Genomic DNA, 15400 nt, shown 5'->3' with positions numbered 1-15400 from the left:
GCAAGGCCACATGAGAAGGTCCCAGATTCAAGTTCTGAGGGTCCCCCTGTGCACACAACATACCTGAGATCCTGGCTGGCTGATGCCGAGGGTGGCATGCAGTGCGAAGAACCTGTTGGAGTGTCTCTTTCTCTTTTTTGTCTCGCTCTCTCATATGGAATACATAAATAAATAAATAAATAAATAAATAAAGATTTATGTCAAGATATAACCATGAAGGGGAATGGCTGAGGTCACTGGAGAAGTGAGGATCAACAATCTGAGAATGCAGAATATTCAAAATTTTCATTTTATACAAAAAGTAAAATAACCAAGAACTATAACAAGATCAGTGTGTTCAAGAGAACAGCAGTAAGCTGGATATTAAAGATTTCAAGAAAAAGTTGTGGGAGTTACTCAGGAATCTAAAATAAAATGAAATTAATAAAAGTACCAAAATTTGACTCTATAATTCATACCTTACTTCTTTTCCCTTACAGTTAAACTTCTTCAAATTAGTGTCCACACTTTCTGTTTCTATTTTTTTACTTTCCTTTCCTTCTCATCTAGGCCATAACCAGCAGCCAAAGTAACAAAATTCAACCAACAGTTTTCTGTCCTCATCTATATCGCCTCAGCTAACACGTAGTGTTTGAATGAGGGTTTTCACTGACCATCATCTATCCCAAGGTAGAGTCTGCCTATAGTAGTACAGTTTCAGCAATTTTAAGGGGATAGTAACAGGGACCAGCAGATGGCATAGTGTTTATATTACTGGACTCCCATGAAGTCGACCACAGTTCGAATTCCGGACCCTGTGGCTTAAAACTCATGCTGGACACCTGTGCGTGGCCAAGATCCCAAGAGGAGAATGAAGGAGAAGGGATTGTGTCATGGTCATTCCCACTAGGGGGTGATTTTTCACTTCTGTCTCTGTCTGGTGAGTGCACGCACCCTAGAGCAAAAATCTCTCACTCTTTCTCTCTCTCAGAAAAAAAAGGATAATCAGAAATACACAAATGTGTATTAAAACACATTATTCTATGCCAGCCTTGTAGCACAGTAGTTAAGGGAGCTGGATCTCATATGGCCAACTGTGGTTCTAATTCTGGCCCTATTGGCTTGAAAAACATTCTGGAACATATGCACATGTGCTCCAAATCCTGATGGTATGGAGAGATGGCGGATAAAAGACTGTGGCATGAACATGCCCCATTGAGCATGTGTGTTTGTATGTGCACATTTCCTCCCTCTCCCTCTCTCTGGTGAGCACACACCTGGCTATTAAAAAACATATTATGCCTCAGTTATTGCCATGGGTGGATACACCTAAGGTTGGATAGATAAAATGAAATTAACAGCACAATACATGGTTTAAAAATGAACACATAAACTAAAGAAATAAAAAACTAAGAAGTAAGTAGCTTTTCACTGGGGAGACCTTCTGCAGAGGAATCAGTATAGGGACTGTAGTCCTAGACCCCATGTTCATGATGTCTGTAGAATGGTTCCCTTGAAACTTCCCTCTACACATTTATTTAGAATCTCACTCTAAACCTGTGATTGATTAGAGGTCTGGGTGAACAAGGCAGGTGACTATTAGCCAGCTTATTTGGGTTACGGGTTGATGAGAAGCTGAGGTGGACCCTGGAATTGGCCATTCTAGAGAAGTTGAGCCAAAGTGAGACATGGTGTAGAGACATCCTGAGCCTAGGGAGTCACCCTAGGATTTGTAAACTCCAATTCCTAATTTTTGTTCATTTGTTTTACCTTCTTTTTTGGAGGTTTTTGCTATAGGGCGCGTGCACTCCCCCGACAAAGACAGAGAGATAGAAAGCGAGAAATCACTCCCTAGGGGGGATGGCTACGCCACAATCCCTTCTCCTCCATTATCCTCTTGGGATCTTGGGCATGCATGCACACGTGCCCGGTGTGAGTTTAAGTCACTGAGTCCGGGACTCGAACTGCGGTCGACTACTTGGGAGTCCAGATCTGGAACATATGCACATGTGCTCCAAATCCTGATGGTATGGAGAGATGGCGGATAAAAGACTGTGGCATGAACATGCCCCATTGAGCATGTGTGTTTGTATGTGCACATTTCCTCCCTCTCCCTCTCTCTGGTGAGCACACACCTGGCTATTAAAAAACATATTATGCCTCAGTTATTGCCATGGGTGGATACACCTAAGGTTGGATAGATAAAATGAAATTAACAGCACAATACATGGTTTAAAAATGAACACATAAACTAAAGAAATAAAAAACTAAGAAGTAAGTAGCTTTTCACTGGGGAGACCTTCTGCAGAGGAATCAGTATAGGGACTGTAGTCCTAGACCCCATGTTCATGATGTCTGTAGAATGGTTCCCTTGAAACTTCCCTCTACACATTTATTTAGAATCTCACTCTAAACCTGTGATTGATTAGAGGTCTGGGTGAACAAGGCAGGTGACTATTAGCCAGCTTATTTGGGTTACGGGTTGATGAGAAGCTGAGGTGGACCCTGGAATTGGCCATTCTAGAGAAGTTGAGCCAAAGTGAGACATGGTGTAGAGACATCCTGAGCCTAGGGAGTCACCCTAGGATTTGTAAACTCCAATTCCTAATTTTTGTTCATTTGTTTTACCTTCTTTTTTGGAGGTTTTTGCTATAGGGCGCGTGCACTCCCCCGACAAAGACAGAGAGATAGAAAGCGAGAAATCACTCCCTAGGGGGGATGGCTACGCCACAATCCCTTCTCCTCCATTATCCTCTTGGGATCTTGGGCATGCATGCACACGTGCCCGGTGTGAGTTTAAGTCACTGAGTCCGGGACTCGAACTGCGGTCGACTACTTGGGAGTCCAGAGACATAGCCATTACGCTAACTGCTGATCTCTGTTTTACCTTCTAAAGAAATACTCACTAGGTAAATTGGGCTCATTCAAAGGAGGATGAGCAGGTTGAGTATAGGGTACTGCAGCATGTGAGATAAAGGAGATTTAAAGAAACAAGGTGATTGGCCATGAGAATTGAATTTGGGTAAATACAGAAACTGACTTTAGTGAGATATACTATAGCAAAATAATAAAAAGTGTTCTAGGAGTAAATCTAGGGAAGCTGAGTCAAAGATATAGAAAAATTTATTTGACTTTCCATGAGAAAGATCACATACTAACAACTTCTTGCATATGAAAGAAAACAGGACAAAATATATAGCTGCATCATTCCTGACTAGGCCAATGCAGGACAGTTATTCAGAGTACTTTAAGCCTCAGAGAGGAGCTGAATTAGATGACTGTTGACTTCCCTTTTTACTCTGCTAGTATGTTTATATGGAATTTGTGGTAATTATATAAAGCTCATTTTCTGGCACTTTTAGGAGAGAAGATATCGAACTAGGAAATATTATTTGTCTGTAGCACCTTTTCACAAGTTGACATACTCTGAGTGTGAAACATTACAGTACTAAAGATCTTTCCAGATGTTTTTATTTTTTATTTTTTAGAGAGAGATTTTTGCTAAAGGGTGTATACACTGGCCAGAACGAGAGACAAAGAGACGGAAAGCTAGAAATCACGTCCTGGGGAATGGCCGCACCACAGCCCCTTTCGGTCCATTCTCCTCTCAGAATTTTGGGCACACATGCACACGTGCCTGGCATGATTTTGAAGCCACTCGAGTCCAGGGCTTGGACTGTGGTTGGCCATGTAGAAGTCCAACGACATAATCATTACTCCATCTGCTGGTACCTATTTTAATTTTGTTAAAATTTTAAAAAAGATTGCTATAAAGTCCATGTGCTTGCCAGAGAGAGAGAGAGAGAAAGAGACAGACAGACAGACACACACACATACAGAGCGAGAGAGAGAGAGAGAGAGAGAGAGAGAGAGAGAGAGAGAAAGAGAGAGAGAAAGAGAAAAAGCACCTCCCAGGAGAACAGCCATACTGCAATCCCCTCTCCTCCATTCTCCTCTTGGAGTCTTGCCTAAGTACATATACATGCCTGGTATGTGCTTCAAGCTACCAGATCCAGGACTTGAACCACACTGCCAGCCATGTGGGATCCAGGCACCCTAACCACCACATCATCAGCCAGCTCAGTATTTTGTACATTTTAGAGTCTATTTCAAGGTTTATAAATGACATCCAAACCTGTTATGTGTTTGATGTTAGAGTCACTCTGCTGTTTATATTAGATGTAATTTCAGCATACTTTGCCTCAAACCTCCTAGATTCAACTGTGGTTATGCTTAAAACATGTCCATGGCAGCTGAATCAACTACAAACTCCCCGTAATAGTACCTAGGCTTGTTTTTCTGCCCTTGCCTTCATTACTTCATTCCTTCCTTCCTTTGTTCTTTCATTCCCTCTTTCCAAAGCTTATTTCATGGGGAGGGAGAGAGAGAGAAGCAGGCAGAGAAGCACCCTTAACAGAATATCAACTTGCTGGGACCAGCAGTTGGTGTGATGGCTATGTTGCTGGACTCCCATGCAATCAACCGCAGTTCGAGTCCCGGACCTGGTGGCTTAAACTCATGCCAGGCGCATGTGTGTTCGTGCCCAAGATCCCAAGAAGAGAATGGAGAAGGGACTACAGTGTGACCATCCCCCCTGGGGGATGATTTCTTGCTTTCTGTCTCTCTGTCTGTCTCTGTCTTTCAGGTGAGTGCATACACCCTATACCAAAAACCTCTCCAAAAAAAAAAAAAAACAAAACAAAAAACCCAACCAAACAAACAAACAAACAAAAACCCCAAAACCAAAACAAACCAGAATATCAGTTTGCAAACCTCCCACCCCCAGCTCTCTAACCAGCCAAGATCACAGACATACATATGCATCCTCAGCATGTACAATCAACTTGGGAATCAAACCTGGATCTTTCACATGACCTCCAGCATTGCAGAGTGTAGTATTGATACTGTGGCACCATAGCAGGGCTCCTGACACCTTTTATCATCAGGAAAAAACAAATGTAACAGTCATCTTTTAATTTCCTCTCTCTGTTTAGGTGGAATATTCCATTTCTAGAATGAATCCTTCCTTCTCATTCTTCTTCCTGAAATTATCTAATTCATAATTGCTTACACTGAAATTCCACTCCTCTTTATGGATGTTGTCATTACTTTAAAAGTCAAACCCAGGGACCAGCAGATGACATCATGGTTACATCGCTGGACTCCCATGTAGTCGACCACAGTTCAAGTCCTGGACCTGGCGGCTTCAAACTCACACTAGGTGTGTGAGCATGTGTGCCCAAGATCCCAAGAAAAGAATGGAGGAGAAGTGATTGTGGTGTGGCCATCCCCAACGTGGGGTGATTTCTTGCTTCCCGTTTTTCTGTCTTTCTGTAATGCTCCAGTGAACACACATACCCTAGAGCAAAACTCTCTCTCTTTCAAAAAAAAAAAAAAAAAAAAAAAAAAAAAAGCCAGACCCAGAGATTATTGTCTTTGAGAGAAGGACTTCCTTCCAGCTAGTTTTCTGAGAGCCCCCTTGACATCCTTGTTCCTCAGGCTATAAATGATGGGGTTCAACATTGGAGTCACAACTGTATAGAACACAGATATCATCTTATCCCGCTCTTTTATAGTCTTGGAGTTTGGCCTCATGTACGTAAATATTCCTGATCCATAGAAGAGGACAACGACAATGAGATGGGAGCCACAGGTGGAGAAAGCCTTCAGCCTCCCCTCCCCAGACTGCATCCGGATCACAGTGGAGATGATATTCCAGTAGGAGACAAGGATGAGGGAGACAGGAGCCAGGAGGATGACCACGCCCATTGCAAAGATGGCCATTTCTGTGCTGTAAGTGTCTGCTGAAGCCAGCTTCAAGAGGGCAGGAGGTTCACAAAAGTAGTGATTGATTATGTTCAGTCCTCGATAGGGAAGACGGAAAGTAAAAGTGGTATCTACTAGAGACACTAGTGCCCCACTTGCCCAGGACCCTACAGCCAACTGGAAGCATACCGGTTGTGTCATGATGGTAGAGTAGTGCAGGGGCTTGCAGACAGCCACATAGCGGTCATAGGACATCACCGCCAGCAAAGCGCACTCTGTACATCCAACCAGAAGGAACACAATGATTTGTGTCATACATCCAAAAAAAGAAATGGTTTTCTTCTTTACCAGGAAGTGGATCAACATTTGAGGGACAATGCTAGTTGAGAAACAGAGATCTGCAAAAGAGAGGTTTCTAAGAAAAAAGTACATGGGGGTGTGAAGTCGAGAATCCATGAAGATGAGAATGACGATGAGTAGGTTTCCAAGCACAGTCAGCAGATAAATGATAAGGAAAAGAATAAAGAGCAGAATCTGGCTCTGCCAGTCCTGTGAAAGGCCCAGGAAGATAAACTCAGCCACTAAGCTTTGATTTTCTTCTCCCATTAAGGTTTATATTGGTTTACCTAGTTGGCACAAATAAAAAGAACAAAATTTGATTTTGGGTTTATGACATTAAATCCTGTAGGAAAAGTTCATGTTAAAAACAAATGGCACCTTATTGGATATTTCAGTTTCTGGCTATCAAATGTTCACTTTGATAATAAATGGATATTTTCTTTTCTTTTCTTTTTTTTTTTTTTTTTGGAGAGGTTTTTCACTATAGGGCGCGTGCGCTCGCCAGACAGACAGAGACGTAGAGACAGAAAGTGAGAAATCACCCCCCGGGGGGATGGTCACGCCGCAATCCCTTCTCCATTCTCCTCTCAGAATCTTGCGCACGCACACACACGTGCCTGGTTGAGTTCTAAGCCACCGGGTCCGGGACACGAACCATGGTCGACTACGTGGGAGTCCAGCAACATAGCCATTACGCTAACTGCTGGTTCCCATAAATGGATATTTTCATTCTTATTAGTTGTTTGTAATTTAACCAACCTCATTTTTTTTTTTTTTTGTCCCGATGCCTTCTCCCCAGTGCCACTGTTCTGTAGATAGAGTATGATATTGTTAAAGCCTTGTTGGCTGGTTCTGATGTGAAGACATTAGAGTTCATGTGGGTTCTCCTAATTGGTTATATACACAGTGTTAGGAAGTAAACGTGTGTACTGTGAGAACCATCCTTATACAGAAAATTGCATCATTAACTTAAAAATACTACATAATTAATTATAACATACTTGGAAAACATAAAGCAGTTCAGGCAGCAAACTAAATTTGACCTTTGAAAAGCAACAGATTTTTTCTTAGGCTTAACAAAAAAGCCTTAGCACATTATAAACTAAATTTTATCTGTATTAAAGAAAAAAAATTAAAACTCTAAAAACAGAGAAGAAATAAAATTGTGGTATCTGGATATCACAATTCTGGATAGGACCAGAACTGAAAAACATAAAAGCCTTCTTAAAAAAACCATAAAAATAAATGTGTACAATTTACAACATAAACTGAAAGACATTTGCGAGATAATAAAGAAGCAATATTAGGAGATAAATCACAAACTAAGGAGCGAGATGCCAACATTAAGAATCTAAAGAAAAAACTATGAAAAAATAAGGAGCCGAGGACATGAACAGACGATTTACTGAGAAGAAGTGCAAATAGCACATAAATATAAGAAAAATATTCAATATTATTATAACTCAGTAGGTATAATTATTACAACAAGGGATACATTTTTCACCTGGGTAATTATCTTAAGATTTAAAAGCCAAAATAACCCCCCAAAAATACCTACTGTTTTATTGAACAGGCATTACTTTCAGGTTTTTATACGATGAAAATAATATTATGAGGAAGATACTGGTAATCATCTCTCATAGATGAAGAAAGCGAGGCATAGAGAGGTTCAGTTACTTTCCCTAAATTGCATAGTTAATACCTGACATAATTCGTTAAGTGAATACGATTATTACAATCTTCCTGGAAAATAGTTTTGTCAAATACATTAAAAGACGAGTACTCATAGACTTTGATCCAATTCTCAATAGTATGGGCTTAATTTCTATTTCACTAGTACTTCCTTCCTCATGAGGAGTGAAATACTGAGATGTAACATTTTAGGATGTTGATTGGTCTGTGTGTGCTGTAGGGTAGGGTCACCATACTTTATTTTATTTATTTATTTTAAAATAATTATTTATTTAATTTTATTTATTATTACTTTTTAACTTGACCAGAGAGAGAGAGAGAGAGAGAGAGAGGAAAAGTGAGAAAGCAAGTCACCAGGTCTGGGATTCCAACTGTGATCAGCCATGTGGGATTCCAGCACCTTAACCACCATGCCACCTGCTAGCCCCAGGGTCACCATACTTTAAAATGTCATGCATATTTCTATCTCCTTTCTTCATGGAACTAAATAGGTTAGTTAAATAAGATCTCTCTTATTTAAGTGTCCTTTGCTTGCTCTCTTCTCTCACTTTTAAATGGTGCCTAGGTGTACTACTCACTTTGTTCTATATCACATTGCCAGCCACAAGGTACTATGATGATAGTAGATTAGGTACTATTATGATGGCAGATTTAAGCAGTAAGAGAATTTGAAGTACTTTAGGTCAGGCAAGTTTATCAACTAAAGCTTACCAGAAGAACATTCAGGCATGGGAACCAGCAGTTAGAGTAATGGCTATGTTGCTGGACTCCCACGTAGTCGACCGCGGTTCGTGTCCCTGACTTGGTGGCTTAAAACTCACTCTGGGCGCGTGTGCATGCGTGCCCAAGATCCCGAGAGGAGAATGGAGGAGAAGAGATTGAGGCGTGACCATCTCCCCTGGGGGGTGATTTCTCGCTTTCTGTCTTTGTATCTCTCTGTCTCTCTGGCGAGCGCATGCGCCCTATAGCGAAAATCTCTCCAAAAAAAAAAAGAAAAGAAAAAAAAAAAGAACATTCAGGCAGGACTAACCCAATTAATAAATAAGTGGTGTCTTATTTTAAATTATTTCTTGTTTCTTTCATAGAACTCTAAAGGGATGAATGTCCAGGACTAGAGTACTAGTAGAGTTCTTGAGTGTCCTAGGCCTAATATCATCTAATATTCCTAAATGTTACCCTGATTTCTAAACCCACTTCTAGGAGTCTATCTAAAAGCATGCTCTAAATTGCAGGAAAATGTTCATAAGCAAGTGTGTTTATCACATTATATAATAAAATAATAGAAGTAATTTAAAGGGCCAACAGTATAGGATTAGGTAAATTATCTATATTATGAAACAATATGTAATCATTAAATGATAACTGTGAAGAGCTTTTCTTGGCATTGAAAATGATTTTTTGTATCATCTTAATTGAAAAATGCAGGACTCAAAATTCATTTATAGTGAGCTTTCAAACAGATGTAACTGTAATAGTGAAAGGGGGCACAATATGGGCATAATATTAATTACATATAGGCACAATACCTATTTCTCTAGCTATAAGTGGAGTTACCATAATTAGTGAAACATTCTCCCTATTCAGAAAACCACTTCCTCTCTCAATGATTTCTGAAATCCCACAGTGAATAACTTACTAGGAATCAGGAATGTATCACTGCCAGCTCCAAAGTAATGCATTTTCTTTTTTCCCTTTTTTGGTTATTTAGGCACTATCTGAGTACTGCTGCTTCCTCTGGGTCCTACAGATAATGGTTATTAAAACAATTAATAATGACAGCCACTTCCCATTGGCACCTTTGTTATTGCCCTAGGGATCAACACTAATGCATATTTTCAAAGTGCACAGAAATGACTGGAAAAAAAATTCCAAAGTGTTGAGAGTGGTTGACTCTGGGTTCCAGATTTATAGGTAGATTATTTTTATTCTTTTCTAATGTTTTGTTACTTTAAAGGACTGCATGTTACCAATATATGAAAATATAAAACTGAGACCATCCAAGCAGAGCTTAATTGAGGAAGCTCTAAATTAGAGACACTTCTTTGCTTCTGCTCTCAGCCTTGATAATTTTGCTGGACCAAGACTAGCCCTCATACTGAAAACCAAAAGAAACCAAAATATATGGAACAACTGATACTGTACAACAGCTGATTCAGAAAGTAATGCCCATATAGCAAGGAAACTAGCAAGGTAAATACCATACTTACACTGACTGTATGCTTAGAAGGTACTCTTTGTGCCTCATGAAGTTGGAGCCTAAGCAGAGCATGATGATCACTGAACTGAAGAGAGAGAGATCCGTAACTGATAGTGGAAATGGTGGAAGATAGTAACAGAAATGAAAAAAGTTCCTGAGAAAGGGCTCAGGAATCTGTGCAAATCTTAGCTGAATACTAAGATGTACATACACAAGAGAAGACTGCCAACCTCCACCCCAAAGAGCAACTGTCAGGGAGCTCATGTAAGGGTATATAATTTTGAAATTTCAGCTAGTCAAAGTTAATAACATTCACTGAAAAATTTTCTGACATCAAGATGATAACTCAGAGGGGACAGTCTTAAGAGTAGGCTGTACTGAGTTAAGGATGCATATCGTAACCAAATAACCACTAAAATATAATACAAGGGTTAAGTTAAACATCAAATAGAAAATACATAAAAAATAAATGGACTACGCATTCTAATTAGAAGGCAGAAATGACCAGTTTGGACAAAAAGGAAGAACTGTCAATATTTTGTTTACATGAGATGTTTTTTTAAATGTTAAAATATAGTTGGGTGAAAATAAAAGGATGAATACACTAGTCATAAGAAAACTGGAATGGCTATATAAATATCAGATAAAGTAAACTTCTATATAAAGGAGTAGTATCTGAAATAAAGGACATGTCAAAATGACAAAAGTGTCATTCATCAAAAAGACAAAGCCATACTTAACAGAATGTGCTTAATAATGAAGCCTCTGAACAGCCCAGGAAAAATATCAATAAAGCAAAAAGACAACCTTCAGAAAGGGAGAAAATATTAGCAAACTGCCTCTGACAAGGGATTAACATTCAGAATATATAAAGATGTCAAACAACTCAGCAGCAAAAATATCCAAGTAATCTGATTAAAAATGGTGAGATGATCTGAATAGACATTTCTCAGAAAAAGACATATAAATGGCCAACTATATATTTTTTAAAAAGCACAGCATCACTAATCAGGGAGATGGCAAAACAAAATCACAATAAGATAGCTTCTCACCCTAGTTAGAATGGCTATAGACAACAAGACGAAAAATAACAAATGCTGGCAAAGTTGTGGTGGAAAGGGGATTCATAACTATGGGAAGAACTCTAAATTCATATAGTCATTATGGAAAATAGATAGAGGTGCCTCAAAAGCTAAAATAGAACTACTATATGATACAGCAACCTCACTGTTGGGTACATATCCACAGGAAAGGAGATCAATATGTTAAAGAGAATTTTTTCTTATTTATTAAAAAGAACTAATTAGAAAATTAATTAAAAATAGAGACACTTCATGATAGCAACCTCTCTCAAATATTTAGCTGTAAATTCAACAAAATAAGTTTGGAGACAATATAAGGAAAGTCAACATGCAAAAATACATATGCCTAATTCTTAGATGGAAATTTAAAAAATAATAATTTAATTAATTAATTAATGATTATTATTTTTAAATTTGACCAGAGAGAGACAGAGAGAGAGAGGCAAAGTGAGAAAACAAGCCACAAGGGCTGGGGCTTTAACTGCAGTTAATCATGTGGTAGTTCAGCACTTTAACCACTATGCAACCTGCTTGCTCCACTAGATGGGAAATTTTATTATAGAGATGGCAATTCTTCCCAAATAATTGACTCTTATATAGTTATGTTTCTAGTTATTCTGTAAGAGGCTGTTGAAAATAAAGGTTCCTGTGCTCTGGAGATTCTTAGTAAGATTGTTGTCGAACAAAAAAATTTGTCTTTTAACAAGTTCATCTGATTTTTTTTTTTTTAATGGGGGGGTGGGGGGGTTTAGCCACAGGGCATGTGCATTCACCAGAGAGAGAGAGAATGAGAAAGTGAGAAATCACCCCCCCCAGAGGGGATGGGCACACCACATTGCCTTTTCCTTCAGCCTCCTCTTGGGGGTTTGGGCATGCACACACATGTGCCTGGTGTGATTTTCAAGCCACTGAATTTGGGACTCGAACTGCGGTCAGCCATGTGGGAGTCCAGAACTGTAACCACTACATCACCAGCTGGCCCCTCTTTTGATGATTTTGATATGTGTATTCCTAGACCATATTTTAAGAAACACTGCCCAGTCATAATATCATAAACAATTTGTTATGGGAAACTTAACAAAGGAATTCTGAAGTTATTCCAAAGAATACATGTGAATGTATTCAGGGGAAAAAATATGAAAAAGAAAAAAAATATACTGGCACAGAAGGTGAGAAAATTTAACTTATCCAGTATTAAGATACACTACTGAGACCAGCAGATGGCAGAATGGTTATGTTGCTGGACTCCCATGTAGTTGAGTTCAGTTTGAGTACCAGATCCAGTGCCTTAAAACTCATGCTGGCCAGGGAACCAGCAGTTAGCATAATGGCTATGTCGCTGGACTCTCACGTAGTCAACCACGGTTCGCGTCCCGGAGCCAATGGCTTAAAACTCACGCCAGGTGCGTGTGCGTGCGTGCCCAAGATCCTGAGAGGAGAATGGAGGAGAAGGGATTGCAGCGTGACCATCCCCCCTGGGGGGTGATTTCTCGCTTTCTGTCTCTACGTCTCTCTCTGTCTGTCTGGCGAGCGCACGTGCCCTATAGCAAAAACCTCTCCCTCCCCCCCCCAAAGAAAAAACCTCATGCTGGCCATGTATGCATGCATGCCCAAATCCCAAGTGGAGAGTGGAGGAGAAGGGGCTGCGGCATGGCTATCCTCCCGAGGGGGGGATTTCTTGCTTTCTGTCTCTCTGTCTCTCCAGTGAGTGCATGTACCCTATAGTAAAAATTTTTCTGGAAAGATAAAAAGGTATACTATAGGACGAGCTAGGGGGTAGTGGTTAAGGCGACTGGATTTCACATGGTTGGCTGCAGAGTTGAGTCCTGGACCTAATGGCTTGAAAAACATGTTGAATGTATGTATGTGCATGCCCCAAATCTCAAAAATGGAGGAGGAGAAATTGTGGCATGGTCATCCCCCATGGGATTGCTTTCTTTTCTCACTTTCTCTCTCTCTTTCTCTGTCTCTGGTGAGCACATCCATCCTTGGTGAAACAAAACAAAACAAAACAAAACAAAAACAAAAATAAAACACTATTAAATCAGAATAATTTTTATATATTACACTAGTTCCACAATCAATACCTGGGAATAAAATAGGGAATTCAAAATCAAACTCGAATACTTAGGAAAATGAATGATAAAAGTGTCATCTCTGACATAGTAAATCGTTTTTCTTTTTTTTTTTAATTTCTTGTTTATTTATTTTTAAATTTATTTTGAAAGAGAAAGAGAGAGAGAAATGGGCATCCTCAACAGGATCTTACTGCCACCGTCTACCTCCAGTCTCAGCATGCCCAGGGAGGTCTCAGGACAAAAACCTAGGACCTGTCCCGTGTAGGTCCAGTTGCAGTACCATTTCACCACCTCCTGGCCCCAGTAAATAATTTTTCTATCGTTTGTGTGTGTATTATTTATTTAACTATTAATTTTTAAAGTTGTTATATAATAAACTCTGCCTATCTTTTTTTTTTTTTGAAAGGTTTTTGGTATAGTGTGCGTTCGCTTGCTAGAAAGACAAAGACAGAGGACAGAGAGATAGAAAGCGAGAAATTACCTGCCCCCCCCAGGGGGATGGTCATGCCGCAATCCCTTCTCCTCCATGCTCCTCTCGGGATCTTGGGCACACATGCACATGCACCTGGTGTGAGTTTAAGCCACCAGGTCTGGGACTTGAACCGCGATCGACTACATGGGAGTCCAGCAACATAGCCATTACGCTAACTGCTGGTCCCTCACTTTGATAAACTTTAAAAAAATGTCCCAGAGGGTTCATGCACTCACTGGAAAAAGAGAGAAAAAAAGAGATAGAGAGAAAAAGATGCTCATGCTGCAATCTCCTCCATTTCTCTTCTTGGTACTTTGGGCATATGCACACATGTGCCTGGTATGTTTTTAAAACCATGGGATCTAGAACTCAAACTGCATTGTTGGCCATGTGGGCTCCGTACACCTTAACTACCATGCCACTGACTGGCCTGATAAACTCAACACATAAAAAAAAGCTTAGAATTCACAAAGACTGTGTAGTATGTATAAAGAATGATTATTTATGTCTCAAGAGTAGGATTTATAAATTAACATGTGTGTGTATGTGTGAACTGAGAAAAATGTACCTCTCTCAAGACAGGAAAGAAGAGCAGTAAATGAGTAAAAGAGAGGTAAATAAAAATGAAATGCTGTATTATTTATGTTCTAAGGAAGGACAGGGATAATTATCCACTTACACTCTGAAAATTTCTTATGATTTTTCTAATTAACTCAACAGTGTTATCCCTTTATCTAATTTGGGGAGAAAATGAGGAAGAAAAAAATGAATAGGAAAACAGAATAGAGAAAGCAGGGAGGGAAAGCTGAAAATAAACAGGAATCCGGCGATGTAGAGAGAAAGCAGTAGGAGGAAAGAAATACAGGTAGAGATCCGAAAGTCTGGCTGCTTCTCCAAGTTGAATGGATGGGCAATGATATCCTTTGTCTCCCTGAGGCTCTAACAGCTTTGTAATTAATATGGCCTCTCCAGTTATCTTCTTTCATGACTCTCACACAGGCACATGCTGCATACATGGGGATTCTTTATTCAGATACTCACTCTCAACTTGACAAACATAATATCTCACACAACACAGACATTAAATATACACTCACACAATATTTCTTATTTTTTTAGGCACCCTTATGGCCACCAAATCTTTCACCATAATAAGAGTCAGGAGCTAGCCAGGTGGTATGGTGGTTAAGGTGGCTGGATGCCACATGGCTGACAGAGCTGTTGGAGTCTTGGACCCAGTGTCTTGAAAAGCATGCCAGGTGTATGTGTGTGTGTGTGTGTGTGTGTGTGTGTGTGTGTGTGCACCCAAAATCCCAAGTGGAGAATTGGAGAGGAGGGACTGTGGTGTGGTCATCCCTGCTGGGATGTTTTCTCTCTCTCTCTCTCTTCTCTGACTCTCTCCAGTAAGCACATGTGCCCTATACAAATTAAGAAGAAAAAAAAATAAGAGTCAGTGTAGGTACTGAACTATTGGGTATTGATCAAGGTCTAGTCATACAGGAAGCCATCATAGCTGGCTTTTGTGGGAAGGATATTTGAGTATTGAGTGTACATGTGTTGGTACCAGAAGTGAGACTGGTGGCCTCCTCTGCACCAGGAAGGCAGCCTGATTGGACCCATTCCTCTCCTTGCATGGTAGGTCAGCAGAACTGAGCCAGAGCCATGCCAGAGTGTCTTCCTACAGTCTTGGTTCCCTCACATCTCCTGGACTTAGAGCACACCCAAGAGCAAGGAGCCCTTGATGGGACTTCTCAAAAGCCAGATTTCTGGTGTTCTTACAACTCCTTGCCTGTTC

General features: G+C 40.0%; 1 protein-coding gene across 1 annotated transcript; it reads right to left on the bottom strand.

The window, feature by feature from the left end:
- Window positions 1–5406: 5406 nt before the first annotated feature.
- OR2D3 (olfactory receptor family 2 subfamily D member 3) lies at window positions 5407–6390 on the bottom strand. Its single transcript, XM_006163408.1, has one exon. The coding sequence runs from the start codon at window positions 6349–6351 to the stop codon at window positions 5407–5409; it is 945 nt and encodes a 314-aa protein (XP_006163470.1). The 5' UTR covers window positions 6352–6390.
- Between the last annotated feature and the right edge of the window lie 9010 nt (window positions 6391–15400).

Source organism: Tupaia chinensis, unplaced genomic scaffold (genome assembly GCF_000334495.1).
Source record: "Tupaia chinensis unplaced genomic scaffold, TupChi_1.0 Scaffold142134_1, whole genome shotgun sequence".
NCBI classification, from domain to species: Eukaryota; Metazoa; Chordata; class Mammalia; order Scandentia; family Tupaiidae; genus Tupaia; species Tupaia belangeri.
Note: the sequence above shows the minus strand (reverse complement) of the source record. Positions and strands in the feature narration are given on the sequence as shown.

What these genes read in the sequence shown, in the direction of transcription:
- OR2D3 (XM_006163408.1), bottom strand. Translation starts at nt 6,351, where the DNA reads ATGGGAGAAGAAAATCAAAGCTTAGTGGCTGAGTTTATCTTCCTGGGC.